The sequence below is a fragment of the Oreochromis niloticus genome, linkage group LG23 (genome assembly GCF_001858045.2).
Source record: "Oreochromis niloticus isolate F11D_XX linkage group LG23, O_niloticus_UMD_NMBU, whole genome shotgun sequence".
Lineage (NCBI taxonomy): Eukaryota > Metazoa > Chordata > Actinopteri > Cichliformes > Cichlidae > Oreochromis > Oreochromis niloticus.
Window position 1 is genome coordinate 12117591 of NC_031986.2, and position 20808 is coordinate 12138398.

The 20808-nt window shown below is 40.2% G+C and overlaps 1 protein-coding gene across 5 annotated transcripts in view; it reads left to right on the top strand.

The window, feature by feature from the left end:
* The window catches only part of LOC100701803 (fibroblast growth factor 14), a 72529-nt gene extending 53724 nt beyond the window's left edge, over positions 1 to 18805 (top strand). For all 5 annotated transcript variants that reach the window (XM_013268971.3, XM_005450080.4, XM_019352187.2 and 2 more), the window contains 2 exons: positions 11596 to 11794; positions 11903 to 18805. In XM_013268971.3, the coding sequence (XP_013124425.2) occupies positions 11596 to 11794; positions 11903 to 12288 (585 nt within the window). In that variant the 3' untranslated portion in view covers positions 12289 to 18805. The remainder of the gene's footprint in view (positions 1 to 11595; positions 11795 to 11902) is intronic.
* The last annotated feature ends 2003 nt before the right edge of the window (positions 18806 to 20808 follow it).

The window sequence follows — 20808 nt, forward strand, 5'->3', positions numbered from 1 at the left end:
AAACAAGATAATAATAAAGTGTAATAACTGTTGTTTGTGATAAGGAAACTACACCATATATAAAATAAGTGAACAGCTGGAATACAGTCAGTGTGCTACTTTAAAAATTAAACTCCATAAATCTAATCTTTGACTCTTCTTTAGTTTATCAAAAGCTTTGTATACACGTGCAATTTATAAAACTGCCTTTTGAGATTCCTAAGCTGACTAATAACATATAATAATAAAGATTATAGCATTTAACAAAAGTAGCATTACATGATAAAATATAGTTATGTAGGGAAGAAAAACAAATTAATGACATATGATTTAAAACATGTTACATTAAAAAAAGTAGCGCTGTAAAAATAAAATAAAGTAAAATCAGGAACACAGTAAAACTGACGGGTTTTGACATTTCAGATGTCGAGAAGGAGAGGCTCCCAATGCATAGGAGAGAAGTCTAAAAAAGGCTTTCTCTAATGGTCTCCAAGCTGAAAAGGAAAAAGGACGGATTCCTAGTGTCACAGGAGCAAAGATTTCAGGCGTGTGTAGAGAGAAAGAGATCAGGGAAGTAGTGAGGGGCAAGTATGTGAAGGAAGAGCCTGTGTTTAATGCAAAAGACTTCAAATCAGCAACTGCTGCAGAGATGAATCTTGTATTATTTCACTGAGCTGTAAGTAATGATTATTTCATTACTGATCAATAATTTTTTTAAAGATTGTTTGCAAAATATTTGGATATGCTCAGAAAGGCATAGAATATTTATTATTTAAGAACATATAAATATCATATCATTCTTTTGCTTGAAACTAAAACCGTGAGGGTTGTAGTCGTGTTCTCACGCTGGGGTTTGGTGATGTTGAACTTTTGGTTCTTTTTTATTTCTTAAATCTCGTGTCCTCTTGATTTCATTGTTGTTCTATTGATGGTGAGTTTTTGTGATTTTTGTGAAATTATTTAGCTCTGTTGTCATTTGAGAATCACGTTTGAGTCTTTTGGTCTCTTTAGTGTTTGTGTGGTTTCTGGTTATTTGCTGTTTTGATAACTAGCTTTCTTGTGTGCCTTGTTTCAGCTTTTACCTAATATCCGTCTGCTTGTCTACATTTGTGTTGACAGGCCTTTATTATGACAAGTCAACCAAAGAAAATCTGTAATTGTCTCTACTCTCTATTAATCAATTGGTTTTTGACGATGACCTCTCTCAATCTCACATTAGCTTAAGTCAATTATTATTAGATATGAAAGCTTCTTTTTTTCAGCTGAAAATGGCTTTGCAGGTAGTCTGACTCTCCCACTGCCAAAAGTAATGACTTAATCCTTAACTCCATTGATGTGGTGCTTTCACAGACTATTGTCCGACCAATGACAGGCAGGTCAATTGAAAGCAACCAGTCGATCTGGAGAGCATAGCTGTCGACAAGAAAGTCAATCAAGTATGAAAATAGTTGGTTACTAATTGTGTGACGGATCTATTGGGTAATTATTTGTCTCAGCACACTGTTAAAAGAGTTCTTTTCCATCCGTATCTGCAATGAGGATATTTTTTCCCTTTTCAGCTTCTCTGCACAGCTCTGCGACATGTTTCAGAACAAGATGTTTTAAGCAAACACTAGGGGTGTGTGTGCTTTGTATGTACGTTCATGTCTGTGTATCTGACACACGCCTGTGTACGTAGGCGTGCGCTTCCATTCAAAACGCAGTTGGTACAGCACTCAGACAGAGTGAGTCCTGTGATGTCTACATCCAGAGAGAGATGAGAAGGAAGAGGAGTGGCAGAGAGAATAAATGTTAGCCATGTGAGTCATGACACACGCACACATTTTCTGGTAACTAGAGAATAAATTAGTTACCGTGGAGCTGTGGAGCCTCTTCAAAGACACCACTCTGTGAATCATGACACTGAAGTACCACAGGACAGGCTTCACACTCTAATAGCAGGTTTGAACGTTTAGAGAAACATACTGTCCACGGCTGATGTTTCAGAAATGAGTGATATGCAGTACTTGTGGCAGTTTTTCAACCTTTCTCCAGTGAATCTGCACCTTTTTGCAGAAACTCACATCACTAAGATGGAGGCATAGAGAAATCTAAAGAAACTCAAAACACCCCTGGGTCAAGGACAAGAAATATTTTTTATCAACTTGGAGACAATTTTGCAGACCATGTTCAACATGTGTGAATTAGATTCTGAGAAAATGGATAGCTCTGTGATGGAGGGATCCTAAGGATGATTAGACAAACAGAACCAAACTAGAAAACATCAACACCCGAAGCCACATGTTGCATTTCAGTATAATTCAATTCAATTAAGTTTTGCTTATATAGATCCAAATTACAACAACCGTCGCCTCAAGATGCTTTTTATTGTAAGGTCCCTACAAGGACCCTACAATAATAAAGACAAAATCCCAACAATCAGATGACCCCTATGAGCAAACACTTGGCAACTGTGGGAAGGAAAAACTCCCTTTTAACAGGAAGAAACCTTTGGCTGAACCAGGCTTTGGGAGATATGTTATTTTAAACTATTTTACTTTGTCAAAATGAACAAGTTGAAATGGTTTATTTATGCCTTAAAGACTAATGTACAAAAAAATATGAAATGACTCTTCATTAAATTACCTAAAATTTGTACACGAGCAACCCATCATGGATTGCTCAGTCTCCAAATGCAGTGATTAAAAGGCACATTTTGCTAGGTGTCTAAATGTTCAAATTTGAGCTTTAACAAGTGATGTTATGTTAACTTATAACTTATACAAGCACTGCCTTAAAACTAAAACATACTGCTGGAAAATGCTGTCTGTAGAAGATCCCACAGAGTTTGCTAAGAGGGTCTCAAGAGAGCAAGAGTGTACAGAGGCTTTACCTGACGAGCACCTGTAGGGTATGAGAGATCAGCGCAGAGAACTGCTTATCTTTGTAAGCTCATTAAAGCACTTGTTGACCTCATAAGAATTACAAGTAAGCCTGCTTACCAGTTTGAGTTATGTTTTCATATTTGTTCAAAGATTAAACACTGCCAGGGTTGCAGCTTCAAAAATAAGGCTAAAATTGTCTCTCACCCCATAGGAATATGTTTAAGGGCCATATTAATTTAATGGAGTGCATGAATAGAATTATAGTCAGATATATTCATGCCTTGATGGTGTGCTTTCCTTACTGTGCTTTGGTTGAAGCAGCTGTCTCGCTTTAAATCTGTGTTATTTTGTCTGAGTTATATGCAGCTTCAGTCCTGTCTGAGTTTGTAATTGGTCATCTGGTTTAAGACCAGAGGTGAACATGCAACGTAAAGAATGATAAGTGCCGTTGTAGTGCCATTTACTGTGACTGCAGTTGTTAAACCAGATAACCTATGATTCTCACTTCCGGTTCCATATTTTTTCTTCCAGACACCAGAGAGTTCAGTGGTAGAAAATCCTGATTTATTCTATGCTAGGCCTGGGCCTTGGTCTAGCCCAAGGATAGGCAACTCCAGGCCTCGAGTGCTGGTGTCCTGCAGGTTTTAGCTGTGTCCTTTATCCAACACAGCTGATCCAAATTGCTAAATGACCTCCTCAACATGTCTTGAAGTTCTCCAGAGGCCTGTTAATGAACTAATCATTTGATTCAGGTGTGTTGACCCAGGGTGAGATCTAAAACCTGCAGGACACCGGCACTCGAGGCCTGGAGTTGCCTACCCCTGGTAGCCTCTCAGGTATGTCTGTGAAGGTTCTCAGTCATCTTGCTCATCGTAGTCTAAGGAGCTTGGAAAGAAAAGCATCTGGACTTCTTTAAGTTTCCTTGAAGATGTTTCACCTCTCATCTGAGAAGCTTCTTTAGTTCTAAGAGCAATTGGTGGAGAGTCCCAGATTTAAGCCCTATGGGAGTGTCCCATAAAGCTTCCCAGACGCCTTAACACCCACTCACATCCTGGGCCATTTGACCTCAGTAAATCACATGATAGGGTGGGGCTAGGTTTTCCAGTGGGTTCACCCGAAACCTTGATTAGGGAAACCCTAGCTGATTGGGACCCACAACCCTTTTCACACCTTGGCTCATGTGATTAAGTAGCGGATCAATAGGGGGGCCATGACCCTCTTGTGGACACTCCCATAGGGCATAAATCTGGGCCTCTCCACCAATTGCTCTTAGAAGTGAAGAAGCTTCTCGGATGAGAGGTGAAACGTCTTCAAGGAAACTTAAAGAAGTCCAGATGCTTTTCTTTCCAAGCTCCCTAGACCTCTCCCTTTAAGGCCATCCTCCCTTTTTTCTGATTGGCTATAACTTCCAAATAGAAGGTTTAAAGAGAAGGTGTGTGGGGCTTCTTTCCTCATAGCCATACCTGTGTCCCTGAGATGACCATATTAGCGATATCTGCTGTTGCTGACATCGTGCAGGGTCAAAACTAGAATCTGTCTGAAATGGAGCATTTGCAGCAGGCCCAAGCATGGGCTTTTGGATCACATTACTGTTACACATTGACCTTATTTTCAGTAAGAGGGCCACATTCAGTGTGATGGGGCCATATTCAATATGAACATCCACCATTGTAATAATATAAATATGACAGAAGAGAAGGAAAGGAATATTTAGTCCTCCCTAACAGGAGCCTGTGCTGTGGTTGTTGCTGCGCCTCTAACACACCTGATCCAATTAAGAGCCACACATTTTCATCACAGAGTAATTGGATCAGGTGTGCGGATCTGAAGTGGTTGAGGAACACTGTGGTGTTGCTGACATGCTGAGAGCAACGCTGTGATCTGAATCAGATTTATGCTGTAATTCAGTATGCCTGGGCTGGAGGACATCCTTTCAAGTCTCTTTCCCAAGCACACTCCTCACTCTTTTGTTTCCTTATGCCAACACTTTTCTTTCCACTCCTCCTCTTCCTCCTTCTCTGTGGGCTTCTTTTCTTTAGGATGATTTGTTTACCCACAATTCCCGTGGGTAATTAGCGCTGTGATAATAACTGGTGTTGGAAACAAACACACCCACTCACTGAGCAGTGCACACAAACAGACACACAAACACACGCGCATTGGGATGAAAAACAACTTTCTTGAGCTAAGTCGCATTAAGTCTCGTTACAAGGAGAGCAAATTCACGTTAAAAAAGGGGAACAAATACGAGCAACGTGTCTCAGCATTTGGTAATAATAAAACTGTACAATTTATATGATGTTTGAACCAAATTAAATGAACGTAATGTTGGGTGATAATCGCTGCCATTAACTTACTTGGTGTCTCGATAATATAATATTATGATCATTTTGTGGTGGTTGATTCGATTTTACACCGGCAGCAATTAAATAGAGATTTTTTTTGTTATAATGAAAAACATGACACTAGGCTATTCAATTAAAAAAATAATAATAAAAATAACTTGATTAAGTAGACATTTAACGAGGAAGTTTGGAAGCTTGTTTCCGCCACAGAAAAAAATTACAATCCATAACCTAAAATTCGGAGTAAGGTATTTAAAATTTCGAGTTAATCAGTCAAAATTTCAAGGTAGCAACTCGAAATTTCGAGTTAGCTCTCCCAATCAGGAATATCTGTGGTAGTACGTTAATTCCTTGTTATTGGAAGCATTAGACGGCAGCTGTCCAACAATTTGGCATCATTTGCTAGAAGGCATTCAAAGCGTAAGAACCTGGTGTTGATTAAGTCATGTTTGTTATACACTGGTAGCTCACTCATGCTGATGATACTACCTGATTTTGAGGGTGCATGCATCTGTGCCATCTGCTTCTTGGTAACAAGGAAACAACCTGATTGGCAGAGCTAACCTGAAATTCAACTTATCAACTCAAAATTTCGAGTTGTGGATGTCATAAGAAAATGATGGGAAATTTTAACTTTTATCTGAAAAGGATCTCTGTGTGAATCATAATATCTTAGATCTTGGTATTGGCATTTACAACAACCACTAAATGAAAATGAAAAAAGCAAAAAAAGACGAGAGAAACACCCTTCGACCATGTTATCTGTGATGTCATTGCATAGTTTGTCCACAAGAGGGCACTCTGCAGCTTCCCTATTCACGACCTGTGATATGAATGCCAGAAAGGTAACAAGAAGCTGATCTGAGCAGAGCTGGGCAGAGCGTTAGCGAGTAAATACATAACAACACAAAACATACGGCAGAAAATTCTGGTTATGTTTTGTTTTTCTGAAAGAAAAAAATATTGTCCGATATATCAGAATATCAGATTTTTAAGTTCAGAAACATTGGAATCAGTCTTAAAAACCCTATATTTTTATATTTGGCTGTAACTAATTATGAACATTTGTTGGATGTAATTTACAAAGAACATACGTGATAAAGCAAAAATGTGTGACAGTATAAAGTCATGCTGGAGGGGTTGGTTTATTGTTCAGTATCAGATTTTAAATGAGCCCATGTCATGTTTTAATTATGGCCCCTAAAATATTTGTGTTTACGTTCTCTGGTTAAATTAATTTAGATCGATGACAGAACGGTTTGGCTCGTCTCCTTACTGAATGGAAGACTGCCGCCGGGTCATTTTGAAGTAATGGTGTTCACATTGTTTTCATTCACTTTCATAAAGTAATGCATGTTACTGGACTGCAGATTACTTAACCTCACTCCAGCCTGCTGTCAACAGTTTCAAAAGGATTCATGAGAAGACCGCAGTTAAGACTGATACAATTCCGTCTTAACTTGCTCACTCAGTCTTTAGTCTTTTAGCCCACAGTCCAGGACAAGCAAATCATGAAGCCTGTGAGTCATGTAGCAGGTGCCACAGCCACAGGTCTGAACTCTTTGTCTTCTTTTAACCTGTGTTTGATTCAGCTCCCTTCAGCAGTACATGTTCCTCATTCTCAATAGATTATAGGCTTTGGTAAAATGCAGTAATTACTTACAGTGGTGTATTGTTGCCCATGTTTCTACTGGGAAGTTCCCAGTGGCCAGCAGTCAAGCTGTGGCAGCATTATCAGCTAGGTGCCAAGCTCTGTTATTAGTGCAGCCTTATGCTGAGCCAAGACTTGAGATTGCTTCTCTCTCTCTCTCGGTCTGATTTTGAATTCCTTATTTTTTAGGTCTTTAATGGATGAGGGACAAAGTGCTGCCTGTATCAATTTAGTCTGTTTTTGAGCAGCATGTTTAACATGTTAATGGGCTCTTCTCTCTCTGATTATGGCTGGCCTGAAAAGCGGCGTCTGTTCAGTCTAGCATGCGTGTGTGTGCGTGCTATTCAAAAAAGATAACAGTGTGCATGCATGTGTGCAGTGTGTGTGTGTGCACTTTCTCTAAATCTCTGCAGAGCGCAGAGAAATGACAGCGTAAAAAAAAAAAAAAAAAAAAGGAGAGTGATGGGAGAAATACAAAGATAAGAAAAGGGAGCGAGAGTAAAAGAGAGAGAATCCCCTGCTGTTTTTCCAATCAGGAGGCGTCGTCCTCCTCACTTGGTGATTTATTCTCTCTCCCCTCTTCTTCATGTCCCAATTTCCAACCTCCCCTCCCCTCCCCTCCCCTCCACCCACCCCACCCTTCCATTCATTCTTTCTCCCTGTCTTTCTTTCTGCGGGCAGCCCGTGAACATAGCTATTTAGAAATGACGACAGAAGCACATTCGAGGCGGGCCACGCTGTTAAAATGACTCACCTGTAAGGCTGTGAGATTTTCATATGAAGTCTTTCTTCTACTTCACTTCTTCTTTTCTTTTTTTTTCTTCTGAAATCATACTGGACTATATGTTGCTGCTGCAGACCATCAGACATCAAAGATCTTTTATTTTAAAAGCAGTATTAAATGATGTATGACCTTACTGACCGACATTAATAAGTGTCTGGCACCGCTCCTTGCGCGCCCCGGCAAAGATCACCCTACTTAACAAATGAATAATGAATACAGGGTGCAGGTCAAGACTACATATATATATTATTAAGCTGGTGTTTTGCAAGAATCACAAATACTCAGCTCTGCGGAGATGCTCTTTATTTAAAAGGAAGCCATCTGATTTGCTGCGCTGTGTTTGTGTGCGGAAGGGGTGTCACTGACATTGCCAATAAATAGAGCATTCATTCATTATAATCTGCCTTGTTTCGTCACCAGCCAATCATGTAGTCACATTTCATATCCCAGCAAGCCCTCCTGCACCTCCCTCCATTCATCCCCTAGAGCCACAAGTGTGTGTTTTGCATTGGCGGCGTCTCCCGGCCGTACCTTTAAAACCGTATCACTTTAAATGTCTTCCTATGTTAGCGTGAGTGGATGTTGCAGAGCACCGAATGCATCATATTGTTACTGTGTTAAATTACCAATGCAAGTGTTTCTCTCTCGCTAGTGCAGCCCTCCCCTCAGACACACACAGACATACACCCACCCACCCGCTGACCCCTCCCTCTCAGCGCTGGTTGGTTGCCACGGCTACCGTGTCGCCACTCTTCCTCATGTTGCTATGAGACTCGGACCGACAGACCTGAGCTGAATGACAATGTGTCTGTGGCTCTGGCAAGAGGCCCACAACAACCAATAAGAGACAGTCTAGACAAACACTTCCTAATCTGGGGTCTGGGGACCTCTGGGGTGATTGTTTGGGTTTGCAGGAGCCTTTGCAGCCAAACGAGGTGCAGTTTATTAACGCTTTAGTATTATTTTTATTAAATTATTACTCCAGCAGCGTTTTGTAAATTATTGCGTGATTGATATCTGTGCTTGATTAAGACAAGAGTGCTCTTGTTGCACGAGGAGGAATCAAAATGAATGCTTGGATTAAAATTTTACAGTAAAACAGAGGTAGTTAGAGCTATCATAGTCAATATATATCAATATATATTCTATGACAGTGGGCTACTGACCATGAAGAAAGCTCCTCACATAATCAGAAGAATTTCACCAAAGCTTTTCAGCCTCCTTTAGCTCACTGTTTTGGTTTTTAGACCCTCAGTCACTCCATTTCCAGCCACACAGACACAAGTCATCTCCCTGTCTCGGTATGTATATTAATATGCAATCTTGGTTTTCTAATCATCTCTCACGCTTTGATATAATGACTGAAAATCACTCTAATTTCCCCACAAGGCCTATTGAAGTTTAATCTTATTCACAGAGTAAAAGGACATAACAGATAAAGTGAATACCGTTTTGGGAGCTTCTTCTTTGCTTCTTCCGCATTAATGAAAGCATTTGAACCTCAGAACTATAGAAACTCCCAACCATTATTCAATTAACTGATCGGCTTTAAAAAAACAGCAGATTAAAGAACAGCCATTGTATTATTCTAATAATTTATCACGAGAAAATGCAAAATGTTCTCCCATTCCTGTTAACCCTACAGTTTTAATCAAAAATGGACTGATAATGAGATTAATCATTAAGTGCAGCCCTAAGGGGAAAGCGCGCTCTCCATAAATGATTTCATGCTGGTTTGGTTTGATATTACTTTTATTTCTACCCCAAACATAGATTTGATTCGCCAAAGGCGAGTCGTTCCACCGTCATATACATATTTTACAAACTAACAAACTACATAATACAACAAAGAAGAAAAGTACTTGTGTTGCTAATCCTCTAAAAAAGCAAAAATAAGGGAATGAAGAAATAAATGCAAGAAACATATTGTGTTTATATCAGCTATGATATCAAAATCAGTTCTGTAGTATGTACAGCACATACACAGCATCAAAATGTGGTTTCTCCCTGACCCATGGTGTACAACTAAAATAAATAAATATAATAAATAAAGTCCAGGTTAAAACAGAGAGCTATGAGATTATGAGATTATGGGTAAAGAAAAAAGAAATGTCAGGAATATGCATTTCACAGGATATATGATCCCTTTAAAGCCTGAGCCAAGAGATAATTTGAAAATGCATATTTTCTGAAAATGGAGTGTTTATTGAACCTTCTGACAAATTAAAAAAGATAAATAAATACATATTAATTTGCATGTATGAGTTTTAATTAATGAGGTTCATAAAAATGTGAGGGCCATAAAAGTTATTTTATTGTGATAAACATGTTAGAATATCAAGTAAAAGATCCAAGTAGACATTATACATCACTGGAATTGTTGTATCTGAAGTTGTATATGAAGGCATTGTTACCAGTGCTTATTTGTTGTGGTGCATTAATTTTTTCATGGCTAAATGTTCAAATACAGTGGGATGAAGACTTTAAAAAGGCATATCTTTTATGTGTGGCTTTTTTCCTGCCTGTTTTAAATAAAAGTAAAAGAAAATAAACCAAGTAAGCCAAACTGTTATTTGAACGACTGATGTAAGCTCAGAGTTGATAACAAATATGTATAAAGCACTTTGGTTCGAAAAGCAGAGCCTCCTGATGTGTCATCTGAAATTATTCTATGAGTTTTTTTAGTGTTTTTGTCATGCCTCCCTCCATTCACCCCCAATAGGTCGCAGCAGATGGCCTGCCCTCCCTGAGCCTGGTTCTGCCGGAGGTTTGTAGCTGTGAAAAAGGGAGTTTGTCCTTCCCACTGTTGCCAAGTGTTTGCTCATAAGGGTCATCTGATTGTTGGGGTTTTTCTCTGTATTATTGTACCTTGCAATATAAAGCGTCTTGAGGCGATTGTTGTTGTGATTTGGTGCTATAAAAATAAAACTGAATCAAATCCGAGTCTGAAAACCCCCAGAAAAGAGTAACGTTTTATCCCAGCCTGCCTTTTATTCGTACTCGGCAGTGCAAGCGGACACTGGGGAGAGACGATTTTTCTCCCCGTAAGAATAACACCTTGTCTCTAGACTGAAATATGCTCCGCTGGAGGCGCCCGCATCCATGGAAAAGAGTTTTGACACATAACAGCAGAGCTGATGTAGGTGGGGAGGTGAGATCTTTGGGGCTTTGTGTCACCGGAATCTATCTGCTTTTTCTTTTTATCTGTTTAGTTTGCTGTCGGTGCACATAGCCAGAGCGTCAGGGGAGAACGAGAATGACACGGGTTAGAGCAGTACATCATTCAGGCGGTGCTGTGCTTCTACTCTCTGTCTGCGGCTGGTCAATATCGGGTTTTTTTCTTTGGTTGTTCCTTTTTTTTCTACAGAACTGTTGCAAGAAAATAATACTAGATCAAGCATAAGCACTGAGTCGAAAAGGGACAATTTGTGAGGAAGCGAGACTTTACAGATAATAAACTTTATTAAAGTCTCACGCAGACAATAGCAGCAAATATACAGTGCAAAGTAGTATCTATACATAAAGCACACATAATAGAAAACCGTATTAAGCTTGAAATGAGAGAACAAGACAGTTAAACCATAGAAATGCAGGCAGTATAACATTTATTGCAATTTTATTGGAATTTACGGCTCTAAAGTTTTCACATTTGCCCACATTCAGAATAATATACACAGAGACGTCTTGGTAGACTCTCATTAAAAACTTTTTCTTTTTCCCTTTTAAACTGAAAGCAAATATAACACCACTGTAAATTAAGTTTTCTGTAACAGTGATGCATACATACACTATGTGTGCAGCTATTTCATCAGTTCATTTATTTTATTCTGATACCATTTCAGTTCAGAATTTGGTTTAATAGTGTAGAAAACATAAATATTTCATGAGTTCAGCACTGCGAAAGAAAACGTGGCTCGCAAACTGTGGTAAAGTAATGTGATCGATATTTTCTTATGTCTCTGTCTCCCTCAGGAACTGTTCACGGCGGAGTGCAAGTTTAAGGAGTCGGTGTTCGAGAACTACTATGTGATCTACAGCTCGATGCTCTACAGGCAGAAAGAGTCGGGTCGGGCCTGGTTTCTTGGCCTCAATAAAGAGGGACAGGTCATGAAGGGCAACAGGGTCAAAAAGACCAAACCAGCAGCACATTTCCTGCCTAAACCCATAGAAGGTAACAAACTGGGCTTTTTATTTTCACTTTATATATGTATACATAGACATATATCCTCTGTCTCTCTTCACGCTGTCCTTCTGCTTTTCCTTTCCTCCGCCCCTGCAGTTGCGATGTACCGAGAGCCTTCGTTACACGATGTAGGAGAGGCAGTTCCTAAACTGGTCGGGGGCCCGCCATCCAAAAGCACAACCACTGAACCGGTAAACCAGTCAACAAACCCGACAAGGAGGAGACATAACCCCGCTCCTTGTTTTCACCTCGCCTGGCTGACGGGAGGCCAGGAGAAGCCACAAACTCGCCCCCACCCCCACTGCTGCGCTCTCCAAAAAAACAAAAACTGCAACAAAAAAGGTAACAAAACAAACAACAGTGGGACCACACGTCCAGCCTCACCAGGGGGGCCCGTAGAGACCACGCTGCAGTTGACGGCGGGGGGAAAAGGGGAGAAGGAAGAGAGTAAAGTCAGGCTGATGTCTGACTCATATTTCTGAACTGGGACAGTAGCATGTCCTCATCATATGGCAGAAAGCAGGACTTAAAATCTAAACAAAACAAACAGAAATCTGAAAAAAAATGTCGTTCTCACCGGTATTTTTCTGTGACAATCTGTAAGAATGAGGCTTTCGTCCCCCCGCGCCCTCTTTTTCCTTTTCTGTTTTTTCCTTTGCCAGGTTCGCTCACTTGCTGGTGGCCACAGACACACATGCACGCAGCGCAGCCTCCCCACAGAAATCGACCGCGCGTTCGGGTTCGATCTTTGAGTAAATAAGGAACAGATTAAAAGCATCAGCAAACACTGGGCGAAGAGAACACCTTAAACCAAACACTGATGATTCAGAGGACGCTTAGTCATCGATCAATTAAGATTTGGCACAGGACATTCTGTACTAAGCACACGGGGACATGTGCTTGGAAATTGCCGAATGCACTAAATACAAGGTAAACGCACCGGTTCACCTGCCCCTACTTTTGATCACATAATAAAGAGAGACTTGTCATTTATGACCACATAGCTTAAAGCATGTTTGACTTCTCAGTATTCCTTTACTATCTGTTTGTCAGTTATTATTCTAAACACACAAAGCACTAGTGATTTTTGAGCTACACTGTTGTACAGACGTAAATCAAATTTGAGTTTCTACCTCTGTGTCTTACACTCCCCACCCCTTTCTTTTGTTTTGGTTCCTTTACAAATGCTATGATTTCCACATCGCTGACATAAGTGCAGCTCAGGAGAGGAGGAGGTCGGCTGATAAATGAAGAGTTTAGGCATCGAGTTGCTCAAATCAGCGTGTAGCTGAGTATTGAAAGCAGAACGATTTACACAAATTCCTTGTTTGTAGCAGCACAGAGAGTATTGGAGGCATGCTGGTGTCTAAGCAGCATGGTAGCAGTCAGTGTTTACATAGAGTAGCAGATATTCTAGACTGGTCAGATGGCGCTATAAGCCTGGTAGAACTTTTATTTTTATTTTATTTTTCAATTGCCTTCCCATGTACTTGAAAACAAAAGCAGGAATTAGGGTAATACTGAACAGGGTAACTGATGTTAAAGCCACTGTGTGTAGAACTTGAACATCTCTCGCTTGACTACCCCAGTGTGTCGAAACGAAAACCAGGTCTAGATCGTGAAGTGTTGCCAAAAGCCAGTAAAAAATATGGATGTAGCTTCTGGGTCTGAAAAACGAAGCAAACGCAGAAGTGCCTTAGAAACCTGTACTCTTTTTAATGGCCAGCAGGGGGCGACTCGTCTGGTTGCAAAAAGACTTCTGGCTGTATAGAAATCTATGGGAAAACAGGCCTTGGCTTTCTTGGTCTGTGACACCTGTAAACACTTTCCTGATGGCTTTATGTGCTTTCAAGTCACGCTGTATAAAACATCGAGTCCATTTTGTCAATTATGGTGCTCATTGGCTAACAGCTGGTGATTGCCAAGTCACTAGCCAGTGAGCAAATGAGCCAGTAAACAACAGCCAAGACACAGTGACGGTAAAAACGTTCAGCTCGAGGCTTTAAAGCAAGACTTTACTGAGAACTGGGGGACGTAACAGTGGCTAAGTCCGACTTTTATACTGGCTTTGGTATTGCCAAGGGTCTTTTGCATTAGTCAAACATTTAGATTCCTCAGAGAATTTAACAAAAACGCACCGTGAAGTTGGTTCAATGAAAAAAATTGCTAAACTCAAATTATAAACAATGATACAAGTGTGCTATCAGCTAAGTATACTGCAAGTCCAAGTGACAGACTTCTGCCATCAAAGGGCGAATATGAGGCTCTGTGTTATAATTAACTCATCCATGGTTTTCACAGGTCTTTGTGTCTTTATTATCAGTTTTCATTGTGAGTTTAAAAAAATAATCTGAACTGTAAACTGTAGGATTATAACAGTGAGTCGGTAAACAGTAATTTAGAGTCATTAAACACATTTTAAAACCTCTCAACTCACACAAACAGAAATTAGGCGCAACAAATCAGCCACTTCAGTTTTAGTCATAATAGCATTAGCGGGTCCTCTTCAGTGTGTCAGCTTTAGTTTCATAACAGATTCTGTCTGGTCCAAGTACAAGGACTTCAGGGTTGCAAAAGGTTCAGTCATCATAAAATAAAAATTCTTGTTATCAAAAAAAAAATGGCCCTGAAATTCATATTAGTCACTAGTTACCTCTGCCTCAATGTTCAAGTGCCATTGTAGCTGAGTCTAGAAGTTTAGTGGTTTTTAAACATCAAGAGCCACAAAATAACTCTGTGCTGTGTGATGAATGGGCTGGGAAGGAAGATGATGTTTGTGAAATGTCGGGTTATTTGATGTAGTCGGGCCGACAGTAATTACACGAACGAAGCTAAAATGAGGCACTTATAATTAAAAGTAAGAAAAAACCTCTCAAGTAATTTAGCCTACGATATGTTTTATAAGGCTTATAGTGTAATCTTTGTAATGTAAACTCGTTATCCGAGAGCTAACAGATTCCAAATAAATGTGGTGGAATAAGGAGAAGAAGATGTTTCTCTGAAATGTTTAAAGTGGGCGTGTTAAGGTTATTTCCAGCTTTATTTTTTTTAGCTTTGCATGAAATACTGTTCAAAATAATGCTTATTTGCTGCCCTTTCGTTAATCCAGTGTCTGAAGGCAGTTGTTTTAGCTCCTCCTTTAAGCCAACTTTCTTCTGATTGGCTGCCCCTCGTTTACTGGTTCCAGAGCCGAGCGCCTGAGCTTTTGACTCCTGCGTACACTAACTTCTTTATTTGAAGCTCTGACCATGTTCGATGTGAACACACTCCACTGTAACAGCATATGTATATAACAGATTATAAGGAAAAGCATGATCGCTTCCCTTTAAGTCCATTAAAATATGCAGCATGTGTTTACCTTCCACCTCTGGTTGCAGATCTGTGTGTCAACGCTGGATGTGTGAAGATCCGAGCAAACTGCCTATCAGCGCTGCATAATCAGGCAGGAGAAATGTTTGTTTGCTGTTACATTTACACACAGTGGCTTTAAATCAGCCTGCGCAATGGCCTTCAAAAATCTGTGTAGTTTACTTAAAGTGTGAAAAAAAAGGTAGTTTCTTTAGAACACAATAAAAAAAACCCAACAAACAGCACGCATCGATCCCGGCGTTGAATAAAGCGGTTGTAAAAATCGAAACACTCGAGAACAACAGTACAAGGTAGAAAATCAAAGAGATCAAACCAAATAGATTCCCCCCGCTTCGCCCTCTCACTGTGACTGTCAACATGGCGCCAGTCTGTTCTGGGCCTGAATCCTGTTCAGGCTGCCAGCCTTTCTGTTTACTCGTCTTTCTTGTGACGGCAACACTACATGCCAATTAACTCCTCGAGAAGTTACACTAAGTAGTTGGTCACATTGCTGAGATCCAACACTTCAAATTAGCGTTCAGTGACAATGAGGCATGCAAATGAATATCTTCTGCGAGGCTCAGGATTGCAGTGCGTCTGCTTTTAATCGATGAAAACAGACACTGTGCATCTCTCTCCCTCTCCCTGTTGCGTCGAGTCCCAGTTTTTGGGGGGGAACAAGCGCTCTGCACGTTAATCACACGACTGAACCATTGTTCAGCAGCCTGCCGACACAAACCAAGCCCAACACCTACATCAAACGAGCGCTGGCCCCGAATCTGCGGACCTCAGCAACAGGTACGTGTCGCCGTAGCGGGCGAAACGCAGAGCTGGTGTAAAAGTCGTCTCGCTGCGTTGTGCAGAAGATCCCCTCTGTGACTGAAGAGACTGTGAAAAACACTAGACAGCTCACAGTGTTTCTAATTTTCAGATTTTTTTTTTCCTCACATACGCCACGTTTTTTCTCTCCTTCCCTGATCTCATTAGCTGTTGCCTTCATGTTCCAGTATGTGTGGCTGACCAGCGTTACATAAACTTATCCAGTCTATGTGGTGATGCAGGTGTAATTTCTCAGCCCTTAAATGCTGTTTTGAAAGAAAAACATTAGTTAGTCTTATTGAGCCAAATGAAAAAAGAGAGAGATGTTTCTTTGTCATGTCGTGTTTCAAACTGTAATCTTGATACTGAAAATCTGCAAGTACATGTGCAGGTTATGAGGTAAAAAAAAAAAATATATATATATTGCTAGCTAAATGAGTGCCTCTCATTCATCTCCAGCTAAGAGAGCTGTGAGCTTGCAGGGCGGCTGTAGATTTGTGTTAAACCCTCAGCCTTCCTGGAATTCGCCAAGGTTTACTGAAGATTTCCCCAAATTCTCAGAGTGGTTTGACTCCAGCTCTGCTCTGCCTGACATTACTTTGGATCTTGTTGATAAGGAAGACGTCTTTGACTGGTGTTGTGCTCGTCTTACATCGAAGAAACGTGGATGTATCGTTTGTTGACTACTCGTCGTGTCGCACTAGGGGTTAGTAATAAAAAAAAGGTTAAAAAAAGAATAAAAATAAAAATAAACCCTGACAATCAGGTCTGTGAACTCCCTTTTTTTTAATTTCTTAATGTGTCCGGTGTTGCCTGTGTCAAAGCAGAACCTTTTTAATGGCGCTATAGAGGACGATGTTTTTGTACTTAACAACCATTAGGAGATACAACTGGTAACAAGGCTCCAGGACAGCAGCTGCTTTTCATTGAATTATTGTCAAGCGACTAATTTGCGCTTCGCTGCTGGCAGAGGGGAAAAAGATCGACTTAGAGAGGGAACCGAACCTTCCTCTATTCAGAGAGCTTGTTAGGTTACCAGCAGGGGTCCCATCCTGTGAAAGCAGCTATTAAAGATCTATGGGACATACTCAAGAATTAATGATGGCTGAGGCCACCGAAAAATGGCCCGGTTTCCTGGCTACTGACCAAATATAGAGCTTCAATAGTGTTTCCAGGCTGGTAATCACAGCTCCTGGTTCAAACAACGAAGGCACAATTACTGTCAGCTTCTCCTGTGAGAGATTCTTCTCCACCGGGTGGGTAGCCGGGTAGCAAGGCTACAGTCACGAAACGTCTAGCAGGCGTCTCGGCACAGGAAGAGAGTATCTGATTTAATTAGAAGCGAGCAATCGCGGCAGCCCGGGTCATTTTTAATTTCCACATACCAGTACCGCTCGTGTTCTTGTGGCAGGTACACATGTAGCCATCTTACTTTGTCCTCTGTGAACTGTAGCTTCTGGAAAAAACAAAACAAGACGAGACATAGCAGGGCAAAAAAGAAAAAAAGCTTTTGTGACTCGACCACTGCGGTGCAGGTGCACTTTAGAGACACAGGAACATGTAATGGCTAGCACTGTACTCCTGATGTAGCCTGTCTCCCTCAGGTTTCTTTTTTTTTCTGTTCTACTTTATTCCTCTTACAAAAGACTGCCTTATTACATCTGAATCTGCAACGAGACAGTAAACGCGCTCTCCTCCCAGCTGTTTCTTTCTCTGAACACTCTCATCCCACACACGCAGCAGATAGTCACTCCTCATCCTATTTTACTTTTCAATTATCCTTTGATCCCCAATCTTCTGTTCACTGTAACTATGCTAGCTTTCGCTCTCTGCTCGTCGTGTAATCATGCAGCCAGAGAACTTATCCTTCCACAACAACCCCCCCAATTCCTGGTCCTTCTCAACCCTCCCCAGTCTTTCTCGCTCTCTCTGTTTGGACAGTTTCCCCACCTGTTGCATGGTTTTCAAAAGAGGAAAGACGATGGGGGCTAATGCATGTGGTTATGTAGGAAATGTGCTCTCAAAACAAAACAAACATTTACAGCGTAGCACCGGTGAAGCATTGCCTCTGGCTCATCTCTGCTGTTGGTTCGCACTGGTCATTTATTAATTTAAGTATTATGGGATCAGTTTCCAGGGGCATCAGAGACGACTCACAAAGAAATATTGTTTTTTTTAAACACTATCCATCATTGCAATTTCGCTAATATTGTTACGCTAATGCAAGTCTTAGTCTTAATACTTTAAGCAGGCCATCAATATTTAATTCTGTTGCCTGAGAGTAAGAAACGTTACAGTTGTGACATGAAAATAAGATTGTTGAATGAGAGCCTTTGCTTTTAATAGCGATGGCAGATTAGAGATTAGGAAGTTGTTTTAGTTAAACTGTTCCCCCTATTCCTAAAACACAGTAATCTTCTGTGACTCGAAAATAGCAAAGCCAGAATTGACTCAGATTTTCTTCCTCACTCAGTGTCTGGATTGTGGTGTGTGAGTACACTCAGAAGCCAGGCTCTAAAAAACACTTTTCTTAGTCAGAATATATCATCTTTATGTTACCTGGCACCCAGCTGGTGCTGCTTTTTCTTAAGTCACAAAGACAACAGCTTTTCATGCAGTTACATTCTTTTCGTGCAGTTAGTTCTTTTCTTTTTACTTTTCTTTTTTTTTAATCAAATAAAACATATTTTATGAGCCGATTAGTGACTAAACTACCCAGGCTTTTCCCACTGATAGCCTTGAAACAGCAAGAGCGTGTATATACATTTATGTTTGCTTTCAAAAGGAGATTTTTACTAAGTTGAACAGATGTAACTCACATAAAAGCAAAGTTAAGACGAAGAATAACAAAACCACAGCCGGTTGTATCTCCCCAGTGCAAGCCATGCAGGCTATGAGCCAAAAGCAAAGTGTAGCTCATGCTAACTTTAAAGGAGATTCCTCTGTCTGTCAGTAAATGTACAGTTACCTTTACATATATAAATATATATATATATATATATAAATATATCTTATGCAAACAGAGTTTGTCTGCACTGTACAGTTTGTGTCCAATCCATTGTATACACAATGAAAACAAAGATATTGAATAAAGGATTTATAGAAAGGAAGTGTGACTGGGCTGATTCATTGATTGATTTTAAATGCTTTGATTGATTTCTCACATTTCAGTCCACTGTGTTTGCATTCGTTTGTCTTCAAATACCAAACAGACTGCTGGAGTACTACCCCCCGTGTGTCAGTGAATCTAGAGTAATTTGATTTTTTCAATCTGTGCCATTTGAAATTATAAAAGCCCCTTAATAGTGGGGAGGGATCGATACACCACCACTGCGATATTTTTTAGAATGGCAATATTGTATGAATACGGGGGATGCCAATTATCTGTATTTTTATTTAATAAATTAAAATACTACAAACAAGAGGGCTCCCACCATCCTCAGATAACCGAAACCATCAAACTCGACTCAACTGTTTGTATTCTGGTTATGTGAAATGGGAAGGTTCCTGAGTGCAAATGTAACAGTTAAATGTGAATTTCTGTGTGTGGAGACAGCAACAGATATGTGAGTTTTGAGTTAATTGCTGAATTATCAGAAACAGATTGCCAACTTGACACACTCGATCACAGACTTACTGTGTTATGGCAACATTTACGGCAGGTTTTACTAACAATTTCATTTTTCAGCAAAAAGATAAGTGAAGTGAGATAACGTTCTTATTGGATAAAACAGATATTGGCGAAGTTTAACTTTGAGGACATTTTTTTGTAGGTGATAGATAACAGTATATGTTACTGTAATACACAGGATATTGAAAAATTTTAAAAATTGCAGTAATATTTTATTGTGACTGTCTGATGATTCCCACCTTCATCTAGAAGAAGGTGAAAATGCAAAAGCCTGTTTTAAATCATGTCTGAACTAAAATTCTCCTGCAAAACTGCCTGTTTCACTTTTTTTTTTTTTATTATAAACGCTTGGTGTCTGGTGCTCAGCCTGATGCAAATGCTTCAGATGCAATGCTTTCAGACCAGAAAACACTGGCTCATTCAAAATACAGCGATTCGGAGGTGTGGGACCGGCCTAGACGTCAGTATGTGTGAATACTTTTGAGTCATCATCATGAAAGTAAGATGTGGACTACGCAGACATCGCAGAACACCTGCCACCGCCTCGATTCTGTTGTTGTTCCCCGAATTTCATTAAGCGGTGATCAGTAAATGTCAGAAGAAGCGGCTCTTGTTTTTCTCCTTTACGCAAAACAGTCTTGTATTTTTTTTTTGAGAAAAAAGGAAGACGAGGCGAAAAGAACGTCTAGCACGAGAACTTGAATTTGCTACAAACCTATAATTAATTAAATGACCTCAAACAAATAAACCCAGAGCCTTGGGGGCTACTTGCTTTTTCCTGGCTGCCAGATCAGCCTTGGAGACACACACACACACGCACACACACACACACACACACACAGAATTACCATCACTCAGTTTCTACAATGCAGACTTTGATGGAAGTACCACTGAAGTGCTCCACTGTCAGACAGATAGCTGGAAAGACAGATAGACACAGACAGATACTGCAGGTTGACAGATATTACACACACACACACACACACATACACATTCCCACGTTGCATCACCTGCCTCCTCTAAATAGCGGATGAACCAGCAAATACTGTAATTAAGTGGATATAATTATAATTTGCATATGTAAATGTAATGTAAATGAAGTGTTCTCTGAAGAATAACACAGTGCTTAATTAGCGGGTTAGCTCTCCAGCTTCAACTATAGCATTAAAAAACTGCAACTTCAGCTCTCCTTCAAGCTGAAACT